Below are 21,402 nucleotides of genomic sequence, written 5' to 3' on the forward strand. Positions count from 1 at the left end.
TGCTGGTCATATAATTAGAATATCTTGAAAAAGTTGATTTATTTCACTAATTCTATTCCAGAGGTGAAACTTGTATAATGTATACATTCATTCCACACAGACTGACATATTTCAAGTGTTTATTTCTTTTAATTTTGATGATTATAACTGACAACTAAGGAAAACCCCAATTCAGTATCTCAGAAAATTAGAATATTACTTAAGACCAAATACAAAGAAAGGATTTTTAGAAATCTTGGCCAACTGAAAAGTATGAACATGAAAAGTATGAGCATGTACAGCACTCAGTACTTAGTTGGGGCTCCTTTTGCCTGAATTACTGCAGCAATGCGGCGTGACATGGAGTCCATCAGTCTGTGGCATTGCTCAGGAGTGATGAGAGCTCAGGTTGCTCTGATAGTGGCCTTCAGCTCTTCTGCATTGTTGGGTCTGGCATATCGCATCTTCCTCTTCACAATACCCCATAGATTTTCAATGGGGTTAAGGTCAGGCGAGTTTGCTGGCCAATTAAGAACAGGGATACCATGGACCTTAAACCAAGTACTGGTAGCTTTGGCACTGTGTGCAGGTGCCAAGTCCTGTTGGAAAATTAAATCTGCATCTCCATAAAGTTGGTCAGCAGCAGGAAGCATCAAGTGCTCTAAAACATCCTGGTATACAGCTGCGTTGACCTTGGACCTCAGAAAACACAGTGGACCAACACCAGCAGATGACATGGCACCCCAAACCATCACTGACTGTGGAAACTTTACACTGGACCTCAAGCAATGTGGATTCTGTGCCTCTCCTCTCTTCCTCCAGACTCTGGGACCCTGATGTCCAAAGGAAATGCAAAATTTACTTTAATCAGAGAAGATAACTTTGGACCACTCAGCAGCAGTCCAGTCCTTTTTGTCTTTAGCCCAGGCGAGACACTTCTGATGCTGTCTGTTGTTCAAGAGTGGCTTGACACAAGGAATGTGACAGCTGAAAGCCATGTCTTGCATATGTCTGCGCGTAGTGGTTCTTGAAGCACTGACTCCAGCTGCAGTCCACTCTTTGTGAATCTCCCCCACATTTTTGAATGGGTTTTGTTTCACAATTCTCTCCAGGGTGCGGTCATCCCTATTGCTTGTACACTCTTTTCTGCCACATCTTTTCCTTCCCTTTGCCCCTCTATTAACGTGCTTGGACACAGAGCTCTGTGAACAGCCAGCCTCTTTTGCAATGACCTTTTGTGTCTTGCCCTCCTTGTACAAGGTGTCAATGGTTGTCTTTTTGGACAACTGTCAAATCTTCCCCATGATTGTGTAGCCTACAGAACTAGACTGACAGACCATTTAAAGGCCTTTGCAGGTGTTCTGAGTTAATTACTGATTAGAGTGTGGCACTAGGTGTCTTCAATACTGAACCTTTTCATAATATTCTAATTTTCTGAGATACTGAATTGGTGTTTTCATTAGTTGTCAGTTATAATCATCAAAATTAAAAGAAGTAAACACTTAAAATATGTCAGTCTGTGTGGAATGAATGTATACATTATACAATGTTCACCTCTTCAATGGAATTAGTGAAATAAATCAACTTTTTCAAGATATTCTAATTATATGACCAGCACCTGTATATATTAATGAAATGCATTATGTTTATGCATTTTCAACGTATATATGTATGTATGTGGAAGGAATACAACTGTGAAGTCTCTCTCCAATATTGTTTCAACAAAATGATAAGGCCATAAATTGTCATTTATTTCCTGGTTATTGCTTTTGTATGTGTGGTTTTTCACGTCAGTACGAGTTCATCAGTTGTTGAATGATTGTATCATTAGTTCGCTAGGTTGATAGGTTTTAATAGGTAAACATGGGGCTCTGCAACGGATTAAATTCATTTACATCATTTGTTATGGGAAAATTTGACTTGGAACTCAACTAAATCATAAGTCGACCAGCCTTCTGGAATGAAGTAAGTTTGTGTTCCAAGGTACCACTGTACAACTAAAGTTCTAAAGCTCCTGAGGGCAATTAAATGTCAAACAATTGTACTACTTGCCGATAGAGTTTTTTAGTGTGATAGTATTCATAACCGGCTTCTACTGAATCAGTATCAGAATGTATTCACTGATAAGATTTCTACCCACTTATGCAAGTCGCTCTGGCTAAGGGCATCTGCCAAATGCAGTAAATGTAAATCTAAATTTCGGACACAAATTTGTCATCCATCCATCCATAACCCCCAATCCCAGGAAACAGAGGACCTGAGGAAGGAGACACCTAAGCCAGGACCCTGGTTTATGGAGGCGTGAGGCCACAGTGCTACCCACAGGGTCATTTTGCTGCCTGAAAATATGTTTTAGAAAATAAAATTGAGATAAAGTTTTGTGAGCCATTGGAATATAATAAACCAAAGGTTCAGACCCCCCAGGGCTGTGGGCTCGATCCCTGTCTCTGGTTGCATGTATGACGTTTGCTTGTTCACTCTGTTTCCTCCTACAGCCCACAAACATTCACCCAGATGAACTGCTATCTCTCACTTGTTCACTGTGTGTGTGTCTGCTGCAAGCTTTTAGTACTGATTCTAGTGTTAGACTCTGAAACTCACCATATCCTTTATGTAGCAGCTGTGATACACCTTCGTCAAGTCCTTTTCCACATGTGGGCACGCTTTGTCCACATGGGTCAGTAGCACCATTAGAGGGACCTCTAAAAACATCAACAGAAACGTCTCACTAGTGACATATTACATGTTCTATGGAATAAGCCATCATCAGGTGACAGTTTCTTAAGCAAAATCATAGCAATCAGCACACTGATGTCTGTCTTACTCAGAAGCACCCGCCAGCATCACTCTGCCTTTCCTCAATCCACATGTGTTCAGCTCAGCTCATGTTCATACCCTAACCTTCAGTCCCAACCCTTTAAAAGTGGGCCCTATGTGACAGAAATCCCTCCAGCTTCTCACAGATGGAGCGGCTCTGTGTGGAGGAGCATCCAGGAGCTCCTTCAGTTACAGCATGAATACTGTTCCTGCCAAAGCCCCGGAAAACATTGTTTGCCATTTTCCATTCCAGAAAGCTGCTCTTTTTCTTACTTTGTCATGTTCCTGTATGATTATTCTGTGTTATTCATGTACCCCTGCCCAACAACACACACTCAATAACAGATGCCACATTCCTCCCCACTCACTAACCTTGAAAACTAGTTTTCTTTCGGATTTCATCAACTTTCATCTTCATTTCTGTAGCCATAATTCTTAATGATGAGCTGTCTATCACATACACCACACAGTGGATCTTGTCCTTAATTTGTAACTCTGTCTGACCAGCACCAGGTTGCCATGGTGATGTAGGGTTGAACTAAACAGACAAAACGTTGTTAATGACACATACAGACATGCACTGACTTTGAGATCATGAGAAACTCAAGTAAAATGTTGTGTATCTCATATGACATCTGTGTAATTCCTTATTTATGTGAGAACAAATCAATGGATAAGATTTAATTTTGTCAGAAGAGAATGTAGGGAGAAGACGACCAGTATCTGTAAACATGTGACTGTTATAAGCCATTAATGGGATCAGACATGCATGCATTCATATGGAAGCTGTTACTGAGACCTGCTTAGATACACAGCTCTTACCCAGTACCTTTTTTTATGCAGCCCTTCAGGATGCTCTCAATATCTTCACTGTTCACCCCTTCATTTGCTTTTTTGAGATTTAGTTTCCTGTATTCATATAGCAGTTGTTTTTGAGGCATGGTTGGATACACAGCTCTTACCTGGTAATCGTCCGGTATGTAGCCCTTCAGGATGCTCTCAATATCGTCAGTTTTCACCCCTCCATTTGCAGTTGCCTCCAATCCCATGGTGTCACACAGTAGGAATCCCAGAGGCTGTCCGCCTCGACCTGCCTTCACCTCGTAAGTGCGATACTGGAAGAAGACACATGATTTCATTCATCTTCTTGCTGCTAATACACTTCAGCAGGCATCTCAAGCTCAAATAACATGGGGGCACTGATGTGGAGGTCTTCAGCTCAGGCAGCCCACTCAAGTTTGCTTAAGAAAAACACCAAATACAGATAATCTACTAAACAGGCAGCATTAAGATGGTCATGTGTTGTTCTGTGGGCCAGATTTAATGCTGATTAAAAATCCTGTTAGACCCCTAAAGTACAGGTTATTGAAACGATGGATGTGAGAAATGTCATTTCTCACATCAGTCTTCTATACCTGCATATCCTATGCAGGGTCACAGAAGTCCAGAGCATATCCCACAAAGCAGGGAATAACCCCGGATGGGGAGTGACACACACCATTCCCACACACATTCACACCTATGGACAATTTCAAAACTCCACTTCACTCTAAAATGTGTTTCGGTGATGGGGGGAGGGAAGCCAGAGAACCCAGAGGAATGATGGGTAATGGCAATAAGCACATGAGGGTAGGACAGTGACTTGGTGGGTGATGGGGAGGGAAGCCAGAGAACCCAGAGGAATGATGGGTAATGGCAATAAGCACATGAGGGTAGGACAGTGACTTGGTGGGTGGTTTGGGGGTTTGAATCCTGCCTCCTGCTCTCTCTGCATAGGGATTACATGTTCTCACTGTGTAGTGTGGGTTTTTCATAGTGTGGAAGAAATTTTTGGAACTGACCATTAAGGATTAACCCAATGGTTCCCAACCCAGTCCTCAGGGACCCCAGAAAGTTGATATTTTTGCTCCCTCCCAGCTCCCAGCTAATCAAGAATAAGGGGTCAGTACACCTGGTACAGGTGTTCCTGTAGGTATTGGCCAGGTTTCACAATACTTTTGTCCTTACAACATAAATACTTTGGTCAGCTATGTTTCCACATAGGGAATGTATATGTTACAGATGCAGCTGACTGCCTGGCAAAAGCCAGCCAAAGGGAGTAACCCCCCTCCTTCTGGGGGTGTGCCTAAATTCTCATCTAAACCCGCCCATTTGCAGGGTGTTACCATGAGATGGCGCTTTCTTTACAAAAACACATTTTAGTTCTGGTTACAGGTTTACATACACAAGTACAACAGTTATCAACCAGAATCTTTTGGTAGCCATTAGCAAACTTCTAGCATAATTCTGGCTGAATATTTGACCACTCTTCTTTGCAGAATTTCTAGTTAATTTAAACTAGTTGGGTTCCTGGCACGGACCTGGCTTCTAAGCATAACCCACAAATTTTCAATCGGGTTGAGATCGGGGGTACTTCACAAAGCAGAATTTCTTACTTAGCCAAATAACTTGTTGGAGTTAAGGCAAACTGAAGACACAGCCGAAGTTTTTACAACACCAGAGACAAACAGGGCTAGGTACTTGGCTAGCGGTCATGCCGGTACATATTAATCCAGTGCTATGATATTATACAGTACATACAAAAACCCCTCGGAAGTGCAAAACATGTGCTTTCTGTCTCTGCCTTCAAGCAGGCAGGAATTGTTTTGAAGCTTGGCATCTTCATCAGGAGTGACAATTTATTGTTCTAATATTCATTTATTGTTTTGTATTATTCCTGTAATATAATGTGATTGCACATTTTATTCATCAATGTTTACAGTTTTTCTCAAATGCTAAAACACAAAAGCCAGTCCTCTAAACCAAATGGCCAGTTGTCTAAACACATTTACTAAATCTAGCCATAATTTTCCAATATCATAAACACATTTCACATGAAGACACAATTCACAAAACACAATCCTCCATTCTCATAAATCTAAACACATTTTTCCTTGCTAAAACACAAGTTGCAAAAGAACTCTGCTCATATTCTCAAATGATAGCTCATGTGATGCAAAATGCTTGCCACAGTCAGCAATATTTGAACACAATGAACACACCTGGCGTCATTCATTACACACGACGACTCAAAATTGAAGACACTTGTTGCTAATGCTGTGACCACATGTATAAAAGCAAGTTCAGAGTGCACAGTTTGCTGAAGATTCCAAACAAACACAATGGATAAAGGCAGAGTCAGGGGAAGAGGAATTCGAGTCAAAGGAGGGAGAAGAGCTGGCCATGGAAGAAGAGGAGCAGGCCAACGAAGAAGGGGAGTTCAAATCAGAGGAGGAAGAGGAGCAGGCCAACGAGGAAAAGGAGAAGGTCCAGGAGGGAGAGCAAGACAACCTCGCACCATCATTACGGACGAGATGCGAGCAACAGTCATTGACCATGTCATTGTCCATGGCATGACAATGGCTGAAGCAGGACTAAGAGTCCGTCCAAACCTGAGTAGGTTCACCGTGGCAACCATTATCAGGGCATTCAGACAACACAACAGGTATTGTACTCTATTGCTTTCTTTGTCACAATACAGTTTTACAAGCCTGTGAAAGTAGTCTATTGGTTTCAAATCAGTTATTATTGTAAAACATGTCAATTGACAACACGTTTCTTTCTTTAGAGTTGAAAGAATGCCACATAGAGGTGGGAGGGTTGCCATATTTACAGCGGCACAAGAAACCCTCATTGTGGATATGGTTCATGAGAACAACCTCATCAGACTCCGAGAGATCAGAGACAAAGTCATTGCCGATAATGTCAACTTTGAGAGCATTGATGATGTCAGCTTGGCCACAATAGACCGAGTTCTCCGGTGCCAAAGGATGCGGATGAAACAGGTCTATAGGGTTCCCTTTGAGCGCAACTCTGCGCAACACAAAGACCTACGTTACGAGTATGTGCAAGTAAGTATACATCCATGTTCACAGTACAGTTAGTGGACATATTGTGTTGCTCAGTGGCCTACATTACTTCTGGACAATACTGTGCTACCTGATTGACTGTTGTTCTGAACACCTGTGCACTTTCACATTTTCACAGAGGATAGTACAGTTGGATGCGATAGCCAGACCTCATGAGTACCTCTTCCTGGATGAGGCTGGCTTCAACCTGCAGAAACGAAGGCAAAGAGGCCGTAACATCATTGACCAAAGAGCCATCACTGAGGTTCCTGGCCAACGGGAGGGTAATATTACTCTTTGTGCGGCCATGGGTTCGGAGGGGCTTGTCCACCGGCATGCTGTCCTTGGGTCTTACAACACACAACATCTCCTCACCTTCCTAGAGGAGCTAAAAGACATCCTCCTGGACCGCCAACAACACCATCCTATTTATGTGATCATATGGGACAATGTCCGCTTCCACAGAACAAACCAAATCAGAGAGTGGTTCACCACCAACAGTAACCACTTTTTAAACATCTGTCTGCCACCCTACTCCCCTTTCCTGAACCCTATAGAGGAGTTCTTCTCATCGTGGAGATGGAAGGTTTATGACAGACAACCATACACTAGAGAGAACCTCCTAAGGGTAATGGAGCTGGCCTGTGTTGACATCCCAGTGGAGGACTTCCAAGGATGGATTCACCATTCCAGGGCGTTTTTCCTGCGGTGTCTGGCAAGAGCAATACAATATAGCCTGCGATGTGGATGAGGTGATGTGGCCCGATGCAGCTCAGCGGTATGATGCCGCACGGTGATTGTGGTGTGTGTGTGGTGTGAATAAAGTAAATTAAAAAACTTCACACCCTGATCATGTTTTCAAGAGTATTGTTGTGTGCAATAGATTCTGTTTTTGCATTGAGTTGTGTTACAGTAGTGTACATGCAGAATTTTCTATAGATTTATACTCTTCATATGAAACTCACAAATCTAAATGCCTAATCTTCTGCAGAGATCTAAGAAGTTCCGTTACTGTAAAGTTTCTAAAAATATGCATTGACAGTTATGAAACAAAGAACCTTCTCACAAATTGAGCATTGTGTTTTCAATTGTTTTGCTGTAGTGTGTAATGATGTGTATAGTGTTTACATTTTTCAAAGCTTCGAGCTGCTCTTTTGGTGTGAAAGTATGAGTTTTGAAGTGAGAAGGTGTGGTTGTGTTTATGTAGCTTTAGAAAAGGGTGTTGTGTTTAGACATTGGGGAACATGGAGGAAATGTTTGTGAAATGTGTTTTAGCATTTGAGAAACTGTAATTTGTTGCATGTTATAAACTGTAAAAGGGTAGAATTGTGTCTTTTCTTGCAGTTTTTATCAATTGCTAAGAATCTAGGGTAGTATCTCTTCACATGCACGATCCATCCTTTGCATTGCTCTGGAGAAATATCTTGGCATCCAGCATTCATGGTTTGATCTTGTGTCAATTTGTTTATATTATGTGGTTTTTACAATCTATTTTAGAAAGGTTCTTGATAGTAATTTAGCAAAATGGCATATTTCAGTTTTGACTGTTTTATTAGCAGTTTTAGGGTCAGTATGTACTTATGTGCAAAATGGCCTCTGAAAATTTAATGTTGTGAGTGATACAGGAATCCATTACTTTTGAAGCGTTTAGTCATTGCATTTTGTATGAAAGCAAAGCAAAATGCTTAACAGTTTAGCCCACATAAGCTAATGTTGTGGTGACTGTATGAAGAGTTTTGAGAAAGAAACTTCAGTATTGCAGTATCTGTCTTAGCAATTGAAAAAAACTGTAAAATTTAACACTGCCTTTCCAAACTGATTGGTGTGAGGAGCAGTGACAGACATTCCAGACTGATGGGCCATTGACAGTATGCAAAGGTGTGGTGACTCCAAAGTCACTTCAAAGTTGTAACACTTTAGTAATCAAACCTCATACAATTCTTTGAATGTCTCATTCACCTTTGTGTAGCCAGCCCCTATGTCAATAAGCTTCAGAGCTCAAACGTCTTGGCTAGAAATGTTTATAATGTGATTTTTTACAATTTGTCAGCACCACTGAAAATCGGTTTTTGAAAAGTGTATGTTTAAGGTAGATTTTAACAAAAAAAGAATCAAATTCTAAATGATCTTGTCACGATCGCGGACAACGCAGCGAGCAAGGAGCAGGCAGGCGAGCGAGCAAGGAGCAGGCAGGCAAGCGGGATGCGGGGAAAACGGGTCTTTAATCACAGGATTCAGGGCAGGAAACATCAGACACTGACTAACATCAATGACGGACAGGGCAAACAGGTAAGACCAGGACTTAAATAGGACAAGACTAAGCAAAGCAATCAGACAAAGCTGGAAACAATCAGGGAAGCACACGTGGGTAATCAGGGGGCGTGGCACACACGAGGAGCTGACGAGCCGGGTATGACAGAACCCCCCCCCAAAGGCGCGCTTCACTGGGCGCGCCAGGGAGGAGGCGACGGACGGGACACGGGAACTGGAAAATAGTCAACCGGTAGACCGGAAACAGGACAGAGGACAGGGAAGGCAGAAAGACAGACAAGAAAGGGTGAAACAGAGGGAACAGGCGGGACATAAGGAGCAGGAGTGAACGGAGGGAACATTGGGGGACAAGGAGCAGAGAAGGGCAGAACAGAAGGACGAGGAGCAAAAGACAGTGGAACAAAGGCAGGAGCGTAGGGAGACAAGGAGGGGGAACCAAGGGGAGCCCGAGGGAGACCCAGCGGGTGACGGGAGGCAGCCGGAGGGGCCACAGGCGGCCGGGAGGCCGGAGCAGGAGGGGACCGTGGAGGGGCAGAGGAGGCAAGGCGAGGGACCAACAGAGGGGCCAAGGCGGGAGCAGGAGGGAGCACCGGGGAAGAGGACGAGGGAGCTGGAGGGGACCTGGGCGAGGGTAAGGAGAAGGGGGGAGCCGCAGCAGGCGGTGACGGCCGCCGACGCGCTAGATCGGGGGGAACCGCAGGCGACCGAGGAGCCGCCTCTGGGGAGCCCGCCGGCGACCGACCAGGCACCGGAGGGGGGAGCGAGGCTGGGCGACAAGGCCGTGGAGGGGGACCCGCAGGCGACGTCCGACCCGGAGGGCCAGGACCCGCAGGCGCTCCCCGAGCCCCAGCACAGGCGAGCGAGGGCGAGCCAGGGGGCAGGGCGGGAGGGATCCTAGCCCGGCGTCGGTGTCCTCTCCCCTTATGGGACACTGACAGAAAGCCCCGCGGCCGGGGCCGGGGCACCAGAGTCACAAGCAGGGTCCCCGAGGGGTACCACTCAAGCTCCTCCACCTCTGAAGAGGGAGGAGCTTCGGTGGAGTCCTCTGGGACCACCTCGGGAACTGGGGCCGAAGGGATTAGAGGGGGGGGTCGGGAGCAGGAGTCTCAGGGGCCAAAGTCAGGGGAGACTCGGGCGTGCCTCAGGAGCTGCAGCAGGCAGAGGGAGCGGCTGCGCAGGCAGCGGGGGCGGCTGCGCTGGTAGCAGCGGCGGCTGCACGGGCGCTGGAGCCGCAAGCAGAGGGAGCGCCTGCGTAGGCAGCGGCGGCGACTGCGCAGGCAGCGAAGGAAGCTGTCCGGGCTGCGCAGGCAGCAGTGGTGGTGTCTGCGCGGGCGGCGGCGGCTGCACAGGAGCGGGGTCCGCGGGCGGCGGCGGCTGCACGGGAGCGGGGTCCGTGGGCGGCGGCTGCGCGGGATGCGCAGACGGTAGGAGCAGAGGGAGCTCCTCCGGCCAGACGGCTGCAGCGAGCAGCAGAGACGGCTGCTCAAGCTGCGCAGCGGCCTGGCGTGTTCTCCGGACTGGAGATGCTGCCCAGGGTGGCCGCTTGGCAGAGCTGGGGGCTTTCGGGAAACCCTTCCGATCCTCTTCTGGGAGAGGTGCCGGGACGAGGGTGCACGCCCCCAGGGTGATCGCAGACTTTCTCCTCTTCTTCCGACCCCTCCTCGGGAGGGGAGGCTGCGCGCTTTCCACAAAGGCAGACTGTGGGAGAATAGTCCCGGGCTCACTTGGAGCGACCCACCGCTCTGGCCTGAGCTTGGCCAGCTGCCGGAAGTTTTCACGCACTTCCCCTGTGAGGTGAGCGTCCTCCTCTAGAGACAGCTGGTCCAGGATGTCTCTGTTCCGGCTAACGAGACCCCATGCAGGGGTGTCCTCTTGGATGCCGGGTTGAGCTATCCAGAAGAGCACCTGCTGTCCGTAACCGATGTACTCTTCTTCAGTTACAGAAGGTGCCTTTTTCTTCGGGTCCGTCATTCTGTCACGATCGCGGACAACGCGGGCGATCGTCGGGCAGGCGAGCGAGCAAGGAGCAGGCAGGCGAGCGAGCAAGGAGCAGGCAGGCGAGTGAGCAAGGAGCAGGCAGGCGAGCGGGATACGGGGAAAACGGGTCTTTAATCACAGGATTCAGGGCAGGAAACATCAGACACTGACTAACATCAATGACGGACAGGGCAAACAGGTAAGACCAGGACGTAAATAGGACAAGACTAAGCAAAGCAATCAGACAAAGCTGGAAACAATCAGGGAAGCACATGTGGGTAATCAGGGGGCGTGGCACACACGAGGAGCCGACGAGCCGGGTATGACAGATCTCACATTATTGGTGCTGAATAAAAGCATTTGTAGTACTCTGGGATAAATGTTTTTTAGATAGGTGAAATATTTTACAGTTTTTCTGAATTGCTGAAATATTAAAAATGATTTTGGGAACAAAACTGCCAATTGCCAAAAATCAATGTCACTTTAAACCATGCTCACCTACTTAGACATAATTTGCAGATCTCAGTCATCCTTTTTGCAAAACTCGAAACACATTCACATTCATCAAAACACATTTTGATCTATGGTGAACTTTGATGCAAAATAGAAGACACAGGCCACATAGGTTAAGCGCAGCCAGCACACAGTAGTCATTGAGTCAACAGAATGACTCAAAACTGTTCACACACATTTTTAAACATTTAAAGAAGCCAAAGAGTGACTAGAACATAGAATACATACCATAGGTGAATTTCGACATCAAAGTACAAATGGGTCACACAGAGGATTCTTTCTGCATCGCCCAACAAGGGATAGCATCACTAAACCCAGCCCGGAGACATGGTGATGAACCAGAATGAATATTCTTCCGTGACTCTGGCTTGGCAGTTGCACAACATTTTACTGTAATATGCCTCTCATTTGTTTATTTTTTGGCTTTTGAAGGGGGGCTAGGTTGCGTGCTAAACTTTGTCACACTGAGAAAGGGGAACAAACTGGAACGCAGACAGGAAGAGAAGGGGGGCTCCAGCCCTCCTCGTAGTGTAAGTAAATTCCGGAAAGCAGAAGGTACATTGACAGGGTTGTGGTGACATTAAGCTTACGCTCGACCTGCGGGGACATAACAAGGGAGGGGGCCGCTGACGCTGCTAAATTGCAACATAACAAGACAAGGTAAAAGGGAACGGGTGTGGGGACTAACGCCAGCAATGTCAAAACAACAGTTGTATGTTACGCCAACTGGAAAGATACCAACAAGAACAGTAGACGCCCTAAACGGGGTATAAAAGTTAGACACAGACAACAGGGAGCTGAGCTTCCCTTGGTGTGTACTTTTGTGCATCTGAGAGTGGCTCCCGGATCGGTCTGTACAACAAATAAAGAGAGCAGACTTACAACCATCCTTTGCCTCACGAATGCATCTTTTCCTCATCAACGGACTCGGTGGAGTCTAACTCCAACACTTTGTCCTTTACAGTAACATTTCTGGAGTACTGAATACGGCAAACGTTACATATTAGTTATCAGTTATAACTGTACAGTATATAAATATTTTTGGTAGACGACCATACTTATTTTTTTATTATAGTCTTACAGTTTCTAATTTACATGCCAACAAGAGTTTTGACTGGTAGTGTTTTCATTTTTTTGTGAGTTTAGCTTGAATTTTAAGGTTTATGCTTAATGGTTTGATTAAAGGAGAGGAGATTTTAGGAAATGTTTTAGCAATTCAGAAATGTCAAGGCATGTGAGACTACTTTGAAAGTGGGTGAGAGGCCACAGACTCCAAAGGGTCACAGTAAATACTTATTATGCTGTGTTTCTTTTATGTTCCTCTTTTTGACTCTGGTACTATGACAAAAATTCCCAATCTATCTAGTGCTACTTCATCATTCCATCCTCTTTGTGCAATGTAGTGATGTAAAGTGCTGTCAGCAAAACAGCATGATACTACCACCACCCTGCTTGACCATTGGTTCAGTGTTCTTAGGTTAAGAAAACAACCTCACCTTGATCCCCTGCAAACATATCTCTTTTCATTGTGGCCAAGCAGAGAAGTTAATGACACATTCACACATCATTGTGACTGCCCCCCACCCCCACCCTGTGAATATGCGGCCATCTGTGGCCTTTCAGACTGTTAGCCAGGCAGAAAGACAGAACACACTAAGGAATGTGTCTGTTTTATTCAAGCACAGTACAGAACCATATGTTTTTTTTATTTTTCATTTTCCACTCTGTCCACCTTTATTCTCCACAATCAACCTTATTACTTTGTTTAGGCCTGTAATTAGTCTGTTACACACATCTTGGGTCACTCTCCTCTTCCAAAATAATTCTATTGCTTGGACACGCTGCTGTTTTGTACCTGGCTTGGCCTCCTTGCAGATGAAGAATTTCATCATGTGCCAAACAAGTTCGATGGGCTTCAAATCTGTTTAATTGTCATATACCACACTGTCCCTCATTGCTTGACAATATCAATGTTATTACTGTGTTTAGGCCTGTAATTATTGTATTGCACACATCTTGGGTCCGCCTCATCTCCAAAAGGTGAAGTAAAATGCAAAATTCTAATTTCATCAATCAACTGACTAAAAACACATTTTTGCTAGTTTTAGGCTATCAGTGTTTTAGGCTGACAGTGTAGTCAGTTTATTAATGAAATTGGAATTTTGTATAAATATAAGAAAATTATACTTGCTTAGATTTTCATTTTTTGCAGTGATTTCAGGTAAGTCACTTCAGCTTTCATAATCACTGCTCTCCCTGGTGGATGGATAAATCATTGTAAGTACTTTACATGCAGAGAGGTAAGGGGCGGATCATGCCAGCCCCCTTGTTCATTATAGTCAAGGTCCCACCCAGAACCCAGCAGGGACCTGTCATGGACCAGCTAAGGACCAGCCACGGCCCCATCATGGAAACAGGTGAAAATTCAAGTGGCTACATCTGTATGTCTATCCTGGTGTTAGGCTCCACGGTCAAAGCCCTAGGGTGGTGTGTTCCTGTCCAGTCCTGTTTTGTCCATGGGTTCTGCGCCTCTAAAGTGTAGTAAAATCTGTCCTGTCCAAGTGTGACCTGTTTTATTTGCCCCCATCTCTTTTCCTGGGTCTCCTTGGTCATTTGGTGTCTATTCCTGGCCTGGTCCCTGCCTGGTCTGTGCCCCTGTCAGTGTTTGTCCTGTCCCATCCCGATTCTGGGGAGGGGTGGGGTACAGTCCTTCCCTGCCCATGATGTCTGCCTGATCCTCCAGTTTCCTCCCTGCCATTGCTCTAATAAACCACAACTGGTGCTCGTTTTTCACCTCTTGTTCTTGCCCTCAGGTTAGCAATTCCCAACTGCCTCTTGTCTGGGCCCTCATTAACTCAGTATTTAAGTGCTTCCCAGTCTTGTGGTCCCCAGTTCCATCATTAATGTTGTTTGCCTGTTGTCCATATCCACACCTCCCTGTTTCTCCCCCTGTGATCCTGTTTGCCAGTTCCATTTCTATTAATCAACCACATTTTCTTTGCCCCACCTGCTCCCCAAGTCTTTTGCCCTGGTGTACAACACAAGGAATTGAACTTAGCAAAGAAGAGTACAATGACTGGAATATTTATGGAGAGTACACCATTTATGTATAGCTTGTCCCAATGTATAAATTAGAACATCGCACCTCCTTTTCATTGAAGCTGTCTGTGATCATCTCTTGTGTATCACTTTGCTTCCCTTTTGCAAAAAGAAATAATTTCCCATCGCTTCAGAACTATGTCTCCGGGTAAAAGTTTTGTGACAATGGGCTCAAACTAAATTTCATACAAGGGATTCAGTATTGTCCTAAATGAGGACAACAAAGAGCAACGAGTAACAAACTGCAAATAAACAAAGCAGATGTGGAACAAACACTGAACCAGAATGGTGGACAGCTGTATAAGCTAGTCTTTCATGTGAAATGAAGACTCGCATAATCACATTACCTTCAAGGTCAGGCTGGTTCCCACGTTTCCTACGTCAGCTTGGCTTGTTATGTTGCCACGGAAGATAGAGTTGATGGAGTTGAAGAAGCTCGATTTTCCAGCTGAAATCTGACCAATGAGAAGAATCCGAGCCTGAGGCACTGAATCAATAAGGGGCTTGTAATCCTGTATGTATTTCAGAAGGTACTTTCTTGTGCTATAGGAATGGAAATGGGAATTAGTCAAAATTTATAAGAAACACAAATAGTCCTATATCTAATATACAACAGTTAGTTTCGACCAAGAAATCTGATTGGACAAAATGTTTTTTATGAGTGCTGTTAGAGTATAACCACACTTGGACATTTCACATCAGATGTATCACTCCGCTTTACAGGTGTATCTAAAAACCATTAAGCAATAACATATGAGAAGGAATGTGGTTGTACTCCAATATATCATCGCTGTGATTCAGTCATGCAGCCGAGTGCTGAAGATAATCACAGTCGTCATATAATGTAGTACTAACACACAACTTTGAGTATGATATTGCTTTTATACAACATTCCAAGTGGCATTTGTAGGTTAACACCAATAAGCAATAACGAATAATACTTGCTTGATTATTTATTTAAACCATGGAGTGTTTATCCTGGATCATTTGAAACAATATGACATGCTGCATGGAAATATAAAATGCATTCAGGCCGGCTTTGTTGTGACTCAAGACAATTCCTGAAAATAAGCCTACTGGATCCTCATGTAACGCAACTCTGGTGCCGGAATCATCTTCAGAGATGTTTGTATTAGAATATAGGTCCAAACTTTTTATGGCATGTGGAACCATAAACCTAAATGCTTTTTCGATGCATCAGCTTATGTCCATGAAGTATGCCGTACTGTTTCAAGTGATCGGTTTCAAAACAGAAAATATTACTCAGAAAAACAGGATGATTATCTCATTATTTCAGAAAAACTGAAAATTTTACTTATAAAAACAGGGTTCTTATGTCCTTATTTTGGAAAAACATAACTTTTTTTTCCAAGAATAATGTAATATGCTTCCAGAACTAAAACTTTAAATCTCATTAAGATTTTTTTGCACATTTACAAATCTCATTACACACACAAATGTACTCTCCACACACATTTGCAAATAATTTTGCTACAATAATAGCCATACTCATGGGCCCACTGGTGAAATCACTACCAGCCATGAGATTACAACTAGTGAACGTTTTATCATGGGTGCAGAGACCTAACCTGCAGTGCCACACACCACCATATGCAGGCTGTATGTGTGTCTGGGTGTGTTTGATAGCAGAAGGTTTACAGTATATTGCTCATGAATATTTAAAAAATACAGGTATATAATAATAATAATAATACATTTTATTTATAAGCGCCTTTCTGGACACTCAAGGACACTGTACAGTGAATGCAAAAAACCAATATAAATCATAAAACCATAAAATACAAAAAATACAAGAATATAAAATATAGGTTAAATTAGACAAAGCAACTGAATTCACAGAGAGAAAGCCAGCTTGAACAGGTGGGATTTAAGTTTCGATTTGAAGAGTGGAAGTGAGTCAGTGTATCTGAGCTCTGATGGTAATGAGTTCCAGAGCCGAGGAGCTGAGCGACTGAAAGCTCTGCTCCCCAAGGTGGCAAAAGGGGCGAGGGGGACAGTGAAATGGATGGAGGATGAGGATCTAAGGGTGCGAGGGGGAGTGGCAATTTGTAGGAGGTCGGACAGATATGGAGGGGCAAGGTTGTGGATGGTCTTAAATGTTAACAGCAAGATCTTAAACTTATACGGAACTCAACTGGCAGCCAGTGAAGCTGCTGCAGAACGGGAGTGATGTGGTGGATGGAGGAGGTTCGGGTGATAAAACGGGCAGCTGAACCAATTGAAGCTTATGAAGGGATTTCTTAGAGAGACCAAAGAGGAGAGAGTTGCAGTAATCTAAGCGAGTGGTAACAAGACTGTTAACAAGAATATCAGTGGTATGTGGAGTAAGGGAAGGACGTAGATGATTAATATTACGTAGGTGGAAATATGAAGGAAATATGAGTGATGTTATTGATATGAGACTGGAAGGATAAGGTACTGTCGAGGATGACACCCAATTTATTTAATTTGAGAAAGTTTAAAGAGAACCAGGACTTAATTTCTGCTAAACAATCAATGAGGGAGGAAGGCAAAATGGAAGAGTTGGGTTTGCTACTGAAGTAGAGCTGGGTGTCATCTGCATAACAGTGGAAATTGATATTGTACTTGTGAAAGATTTTGCCTAGGGGAAGGAGGTAGATAATGAAGAGGAGGGGCCCCAGGACAGAGCCCTGGGGCACACCTGAAGTGACAGTGGAGGGCTGAGATGTGAAAGATTTTGCCTAGGGGAAGGAGGTAGATAATGAAGAGGAGGGGCCCCAGGACAGAGCCCTGGGACACACCTGAAGTGACAGTGGAGGGCTGAGATGTGAGATTTGAGCTGAATGAACTGAGTGCGGCCAGAGAGGTAAGATTTGATCCAGTGTAATGGAGTGTTTCTGATACCAATGGAAGATAATCTATTTACAAGGGTGTTGTGACAAATAGTATCAAAGGCTGCACTCAGGTCAAGAAGAATGAGAATAGTTAGTAAACCAGAGTCAGCAGCCATAAGTAGGTCGTTAGTGATTTTTATAAGTGTGATTTCTGTGCTATGAAGACGGCGAAAACCAGACTGGAACTGTTCATACAACTTATTGTGAGGTAAGTGGGAATGAAGTTGAATAGCTACTGTTTTTTCAAGAATTTTAGAGATAAAAGGTAAGTTAAAAATTGGACGGAAGTTATTGAAGTCAGTAGGCACAGCACCAGGTCGTCAGTATTGGAGTTATGACAGAAGTTTTGAACGATGGAGGAACAGTTCCAGTGGTGAGAGAAGAGTAAATGATAGACAAAATGAGGGGAACCAGAGAAGGGAGACAGGCCTCAACCAAATCTGAGGGCAGAGGGTCTAACTGACAGGTGGGTGACTTGAAATTTCTGAAAGGGTGGGAAGCTGAAAGGATGAAAATGTCAGAGTAGGGGAGTGGAGCTCAAATGAGTTCAAATGAGGTTGATCCAAGGTCCCAGTGGATCCTCTGTATTTTTCATTAAAGAAGGACATAAGGGAATTACAGCGATTAGCTGAATAAAGATGGGATGGTAGAAAATCTGGGGGTTGGATAATATTGTTGAGTATCGAAACCAATGCCTTAGTATTACCCTTATCGGATGAAATTATATGGGAATAATAGTTGGATTTGGTTTAAGCATTTGAATCCCTGTAGTATGATATATGGTCTTTGAACATCTCTTTGTGAACAGTGAGTCCAGTCTTTCTGTAAAGCCTCTCTAGTTGGCGACCTTTGGCTTTCAAAAGCCGAAGTTCAGATGTAAACCAGGGAGCAGAAATACAAAAAGAGACAGATCTGGTTTTTAATGGGGCAACAGAGTTAAGAATGTCATGAAGCCCACAGTTATAATAGGAAACTAACTCTTCTGGGGTGGATATATTGGGAATGTCCATAAGGGAGTTAATGCTAGAAAAAAGTAAATCTAAATTGATACTTTTAATATTGTGAAAGGAAAGGAAACGAGGGAACTTATGAACGGAAAATGTGAGTTCAACTTTAAATGAGAGGAGGAAATGATCAGTTATAGGGAGTTCAACTGCTGTACAATCAGAGGGGCTAACAGCAGAGCAGCAAATTAATTCAAAATATGCCCTTTAGAGTGAGTCGGAATATCAGTGTACTGCTGAAGTCCAGAACTCTCAAGACAAGATGTAAAGTCTCTTGTCTTCCTGCTCCTCAGTAGTGTCTGTGCGCCACTCGCTACACTGGTTGGTGTTCCAAACTTTTTGTCTTTCGATGCCTAAATTGCATTTATATGTATTTTTTGACTCGAACTTCTAACTTGGAGAGACTGACAACCGATTAGACTTTTAAACTTTCCACGCAAGATTATCAAGCTTATTATGCTCCTTTAACCCGGATGCGCGGACTTTACAGCAGCTCATCCTCATCCCCCCATTATCGCAAGAACCAGCTCTTCAGCGAAACTGCGCAACAAGAAATAGCGTAAGTGAGATTTTATTCTAAGATGGCTAGTGGTGATGTGTTTTGTAGCGAATGTAGAATGTTTAGCCTTAGTTCGTCCGTCAGCAATGATAGCTTAAACAGTGATAACTTTATCTGCAAGAAGTGCAAGGCAGTAGAAGCCCTGATGGAAAGAGTTATAGAGCTAGAGTCGCGCCTCCAGACGTTAGCACAGTCGCCAGGTAGCCAGCTAGCTGCAGGTTCGCAGTCAGGGAGTCTGGGGGCTTCAGGATTAGAGTTAGATAGCTCGGCCCACACTCCGGCATTAGAGCCCATGCAGCAGGGCGGGTGGGTGACGACTCGGCGACATAGTCGGAGAGCCCGAGCTTCGGCGAAGGCTACCCCCGAGCACCACCTTCCATCTCCAGGGTGTCGAACAGGTTTTCCCCGCTCAGTGAAACACCCACTGAGACGCCTGTTGGAAGTACGACACATGAAAATAGCGGCCATAGACCGCTAGCGGCACCAGCAGTCGAGGTAAATTGTTTACCGGGAGCCAGAGCGCCGGACATTAGGGCCAATCTTAAGGTGCTGACCAGAAATAGACGTAGATATTCCAAGATAGTTGTCCACGTCGGCGACAATGATGTCAGGCTCAGACAGTCTGAGGTTACGAAAAGTAATTTTAAAGAGGTGTGTAACCTAGCCAAGACAATGACCCAGGCAGTAATCATCTCTGCCCCCCTCCCAGCTAGACGTGGCGCTGAGACCTACAGCAGGCTTTGGTCGCTGAACTGCTGGCTGTCAAGGTGGTGCTCTGAAAGTAGCATAGGTTTTGTAGATAACTGGTCCACTTTCGAGGGGAAGCCCGGTCTTTTGAGCCGGGACGGTATCCACCCCTCGTGGGAGGGTGCTGCCCGTATTTCAATGAACTTAGCAGCTGGCCTTTATGCAGGTACAGGTTTAGGCGGCCTTTGACAAACCGGAGCTAAGGCCAGGCTGCAGGCAGAAAACCTAAACCGGCTGCCTGCGAGTTGTCTTGAGTTGTCACCTAAGTACCACCGTATTGACATTGTGTCTGTGCCCTGAACTAAAAATAGTTCAGGTAGACTGCAAAAGCGTCCTTTTCAAATTAAATTTGTATTAAATTAGAATTAGAATTAGAATTAGAAAATTAGAACAGCTAATGCATACCACTAAGCTAAAAATAGGATTACAAAATATTAGATCATTAAGTACTAAGGCACTTAGCATGAAATCATTTCTGACCACGTCCTTAACATTCTCTGTCTAATAGAGACATGGGTAAAACCTAATGCAATTGGGCCTACCCATAACTGCGGTCATACCCTGGATTTAATCCTATCATTTGGTCTTGATATAGATAATGTGACTCTACTGCCTCAGTCCAGTATTATCTCTGACCATCATCTTATTACGTTCAATATTTACCTTCCTCAAAATATTAGCCCACTGACTCGCTTCTATACCAAACGTACAATCACATCAAATACAGCGAGTTACTTTATCGATAATCTCCCTGAGCTATCGTTTTCAACCAAACTAATGTTGAGTCCTGCTGAACTTGATAGCATTATGGATTATTTAGCATCTACGCTTAATTCCACCCTAGAGAAAATTGCTCCGTTAAAAATAAAAAAGACCAGAGTAAATAAAACTGCTCCTTGGTATAATGACCACTTGGGCACTTTAAAATAGGAGATACGGAAATTAGAACGTAAGTGGCGTCATATTAAACTATTGGTGCTGGAACTAGTATGGAAGGAGACTTTGGGTAGCTACAAAAAGGCTCTTAGTGCCGCTAAATCAGAGTATCTATCACAGCTAATTGACATAAACAAAAATAAACCTAGATTCCTATTTTCTATGGTGTCCAAGCTGACTAATAACCAGACTACTACTCAAAGTGTGCCCGCGTTATTTTCCAGTGACGACTTTATGAAATTTCTTGACCAAAGAATATGCTCAATTAGACAGAACATTTGGAATATTCCAATAACTTCATTCTCTGGCCTTGACACGGCATGTGCTAATGCTGCAATCACCCTATTTGAAGAATTTACCAGGATTAACCAGTCAGAACTGATGTCCTTAATTTTATCTTCATCTTCTTGTTTGCTAGACCCAGTTCCAACAAAATTATTCAAAGAGATGCTTCCCGTATTGATTGAACCGCTACTAGCAATAGTTAACTCCTCCATCAGCATCGGCCATCTAACAAAATCTCTTAAACTAGCAGTAATTAAACCTCTATTGAAGAAACCAAACTTGGATCCCTTGGAAATGATAAACTATACAACAATCTCTAATCTACCATTTATCTCTAAAATAATAGAGTGAGTTGTAGCTAGTCAACTAACATCATTTCTGCAGGAGAACCAGATTTATGAGAGATTTCATTCTGGGTTTAGTGCTCATCATAGCACAGAGTCTGCTCTACT

At 44.0% G+C, this 21,402-nt stretch overlaps 2 protein-coding genes across 5 annotated transcripts in view; one reads left to right on the forward strand and one right to left on the reverse strand.

Annotated features, from left to right (window-relative positions):
* The window catches only part of LOC125723832 (NACHT, LRR and PYD domains-containing protein 12-like), a 240,480-nt gene that overhangs the window by 146,268 nt on the left and 72,810 nt on the right, over positions 1-21,402 (forward strand). The window lies entirely within an intron of this gene.
* Positions 1-21,402, reverse strand: part of LOC125723838 (interferon-induced protein 44-like) — a 48,388-nt gene that overhangs the window by 12,388 nt on the left and 14,598 nt on the right. For 2 of the 3 annotated variants that reach the window (XM_049000674.1, XM_049000673.1), the window contains 4 exons: positions 14,891-15,086; positions 3,759-3,911; positions 3,169-3,334; positions 2,581-2,681 (listed from right to left, as the gene is read on the reverse strand). In XM_049000674.1, the coding sequence (XP_048856631.1) occupies positions 2,581-2,681; positions 3,169-3,334; positions 3,759-3,911; positions 14,891-15,086 (616 nt within the window). Of the gene's footprint in view, positions 1-2,580; positions 2,682-3,168; positions 3,335-3,758; positions 3,912-11,672; positions 11,813-14,890; positions 15,087-21,402 lie in introns of those variants that run through there. The other variant, XM_049000676.1, reaches the window with a different exon arrangement.

This window comes from Brienomyrus brachyistius, unplaced genomic scaffold (assembly GCF_023856365.1).
Source record: "Brienomyrus brachyistius isolate T26 unplaced genomic scaffold, BBRACH_0.4 scaffold52, whole genome shotgun sequence".
NCBI classification, from domain to species: domain Eukaryota; kingdom Metazoa; phylum Chordata; class Actinopteri; order Osteoglossiformes; family Mormyridae; genus Brienomyrus; species Brienomyrus brachyistius.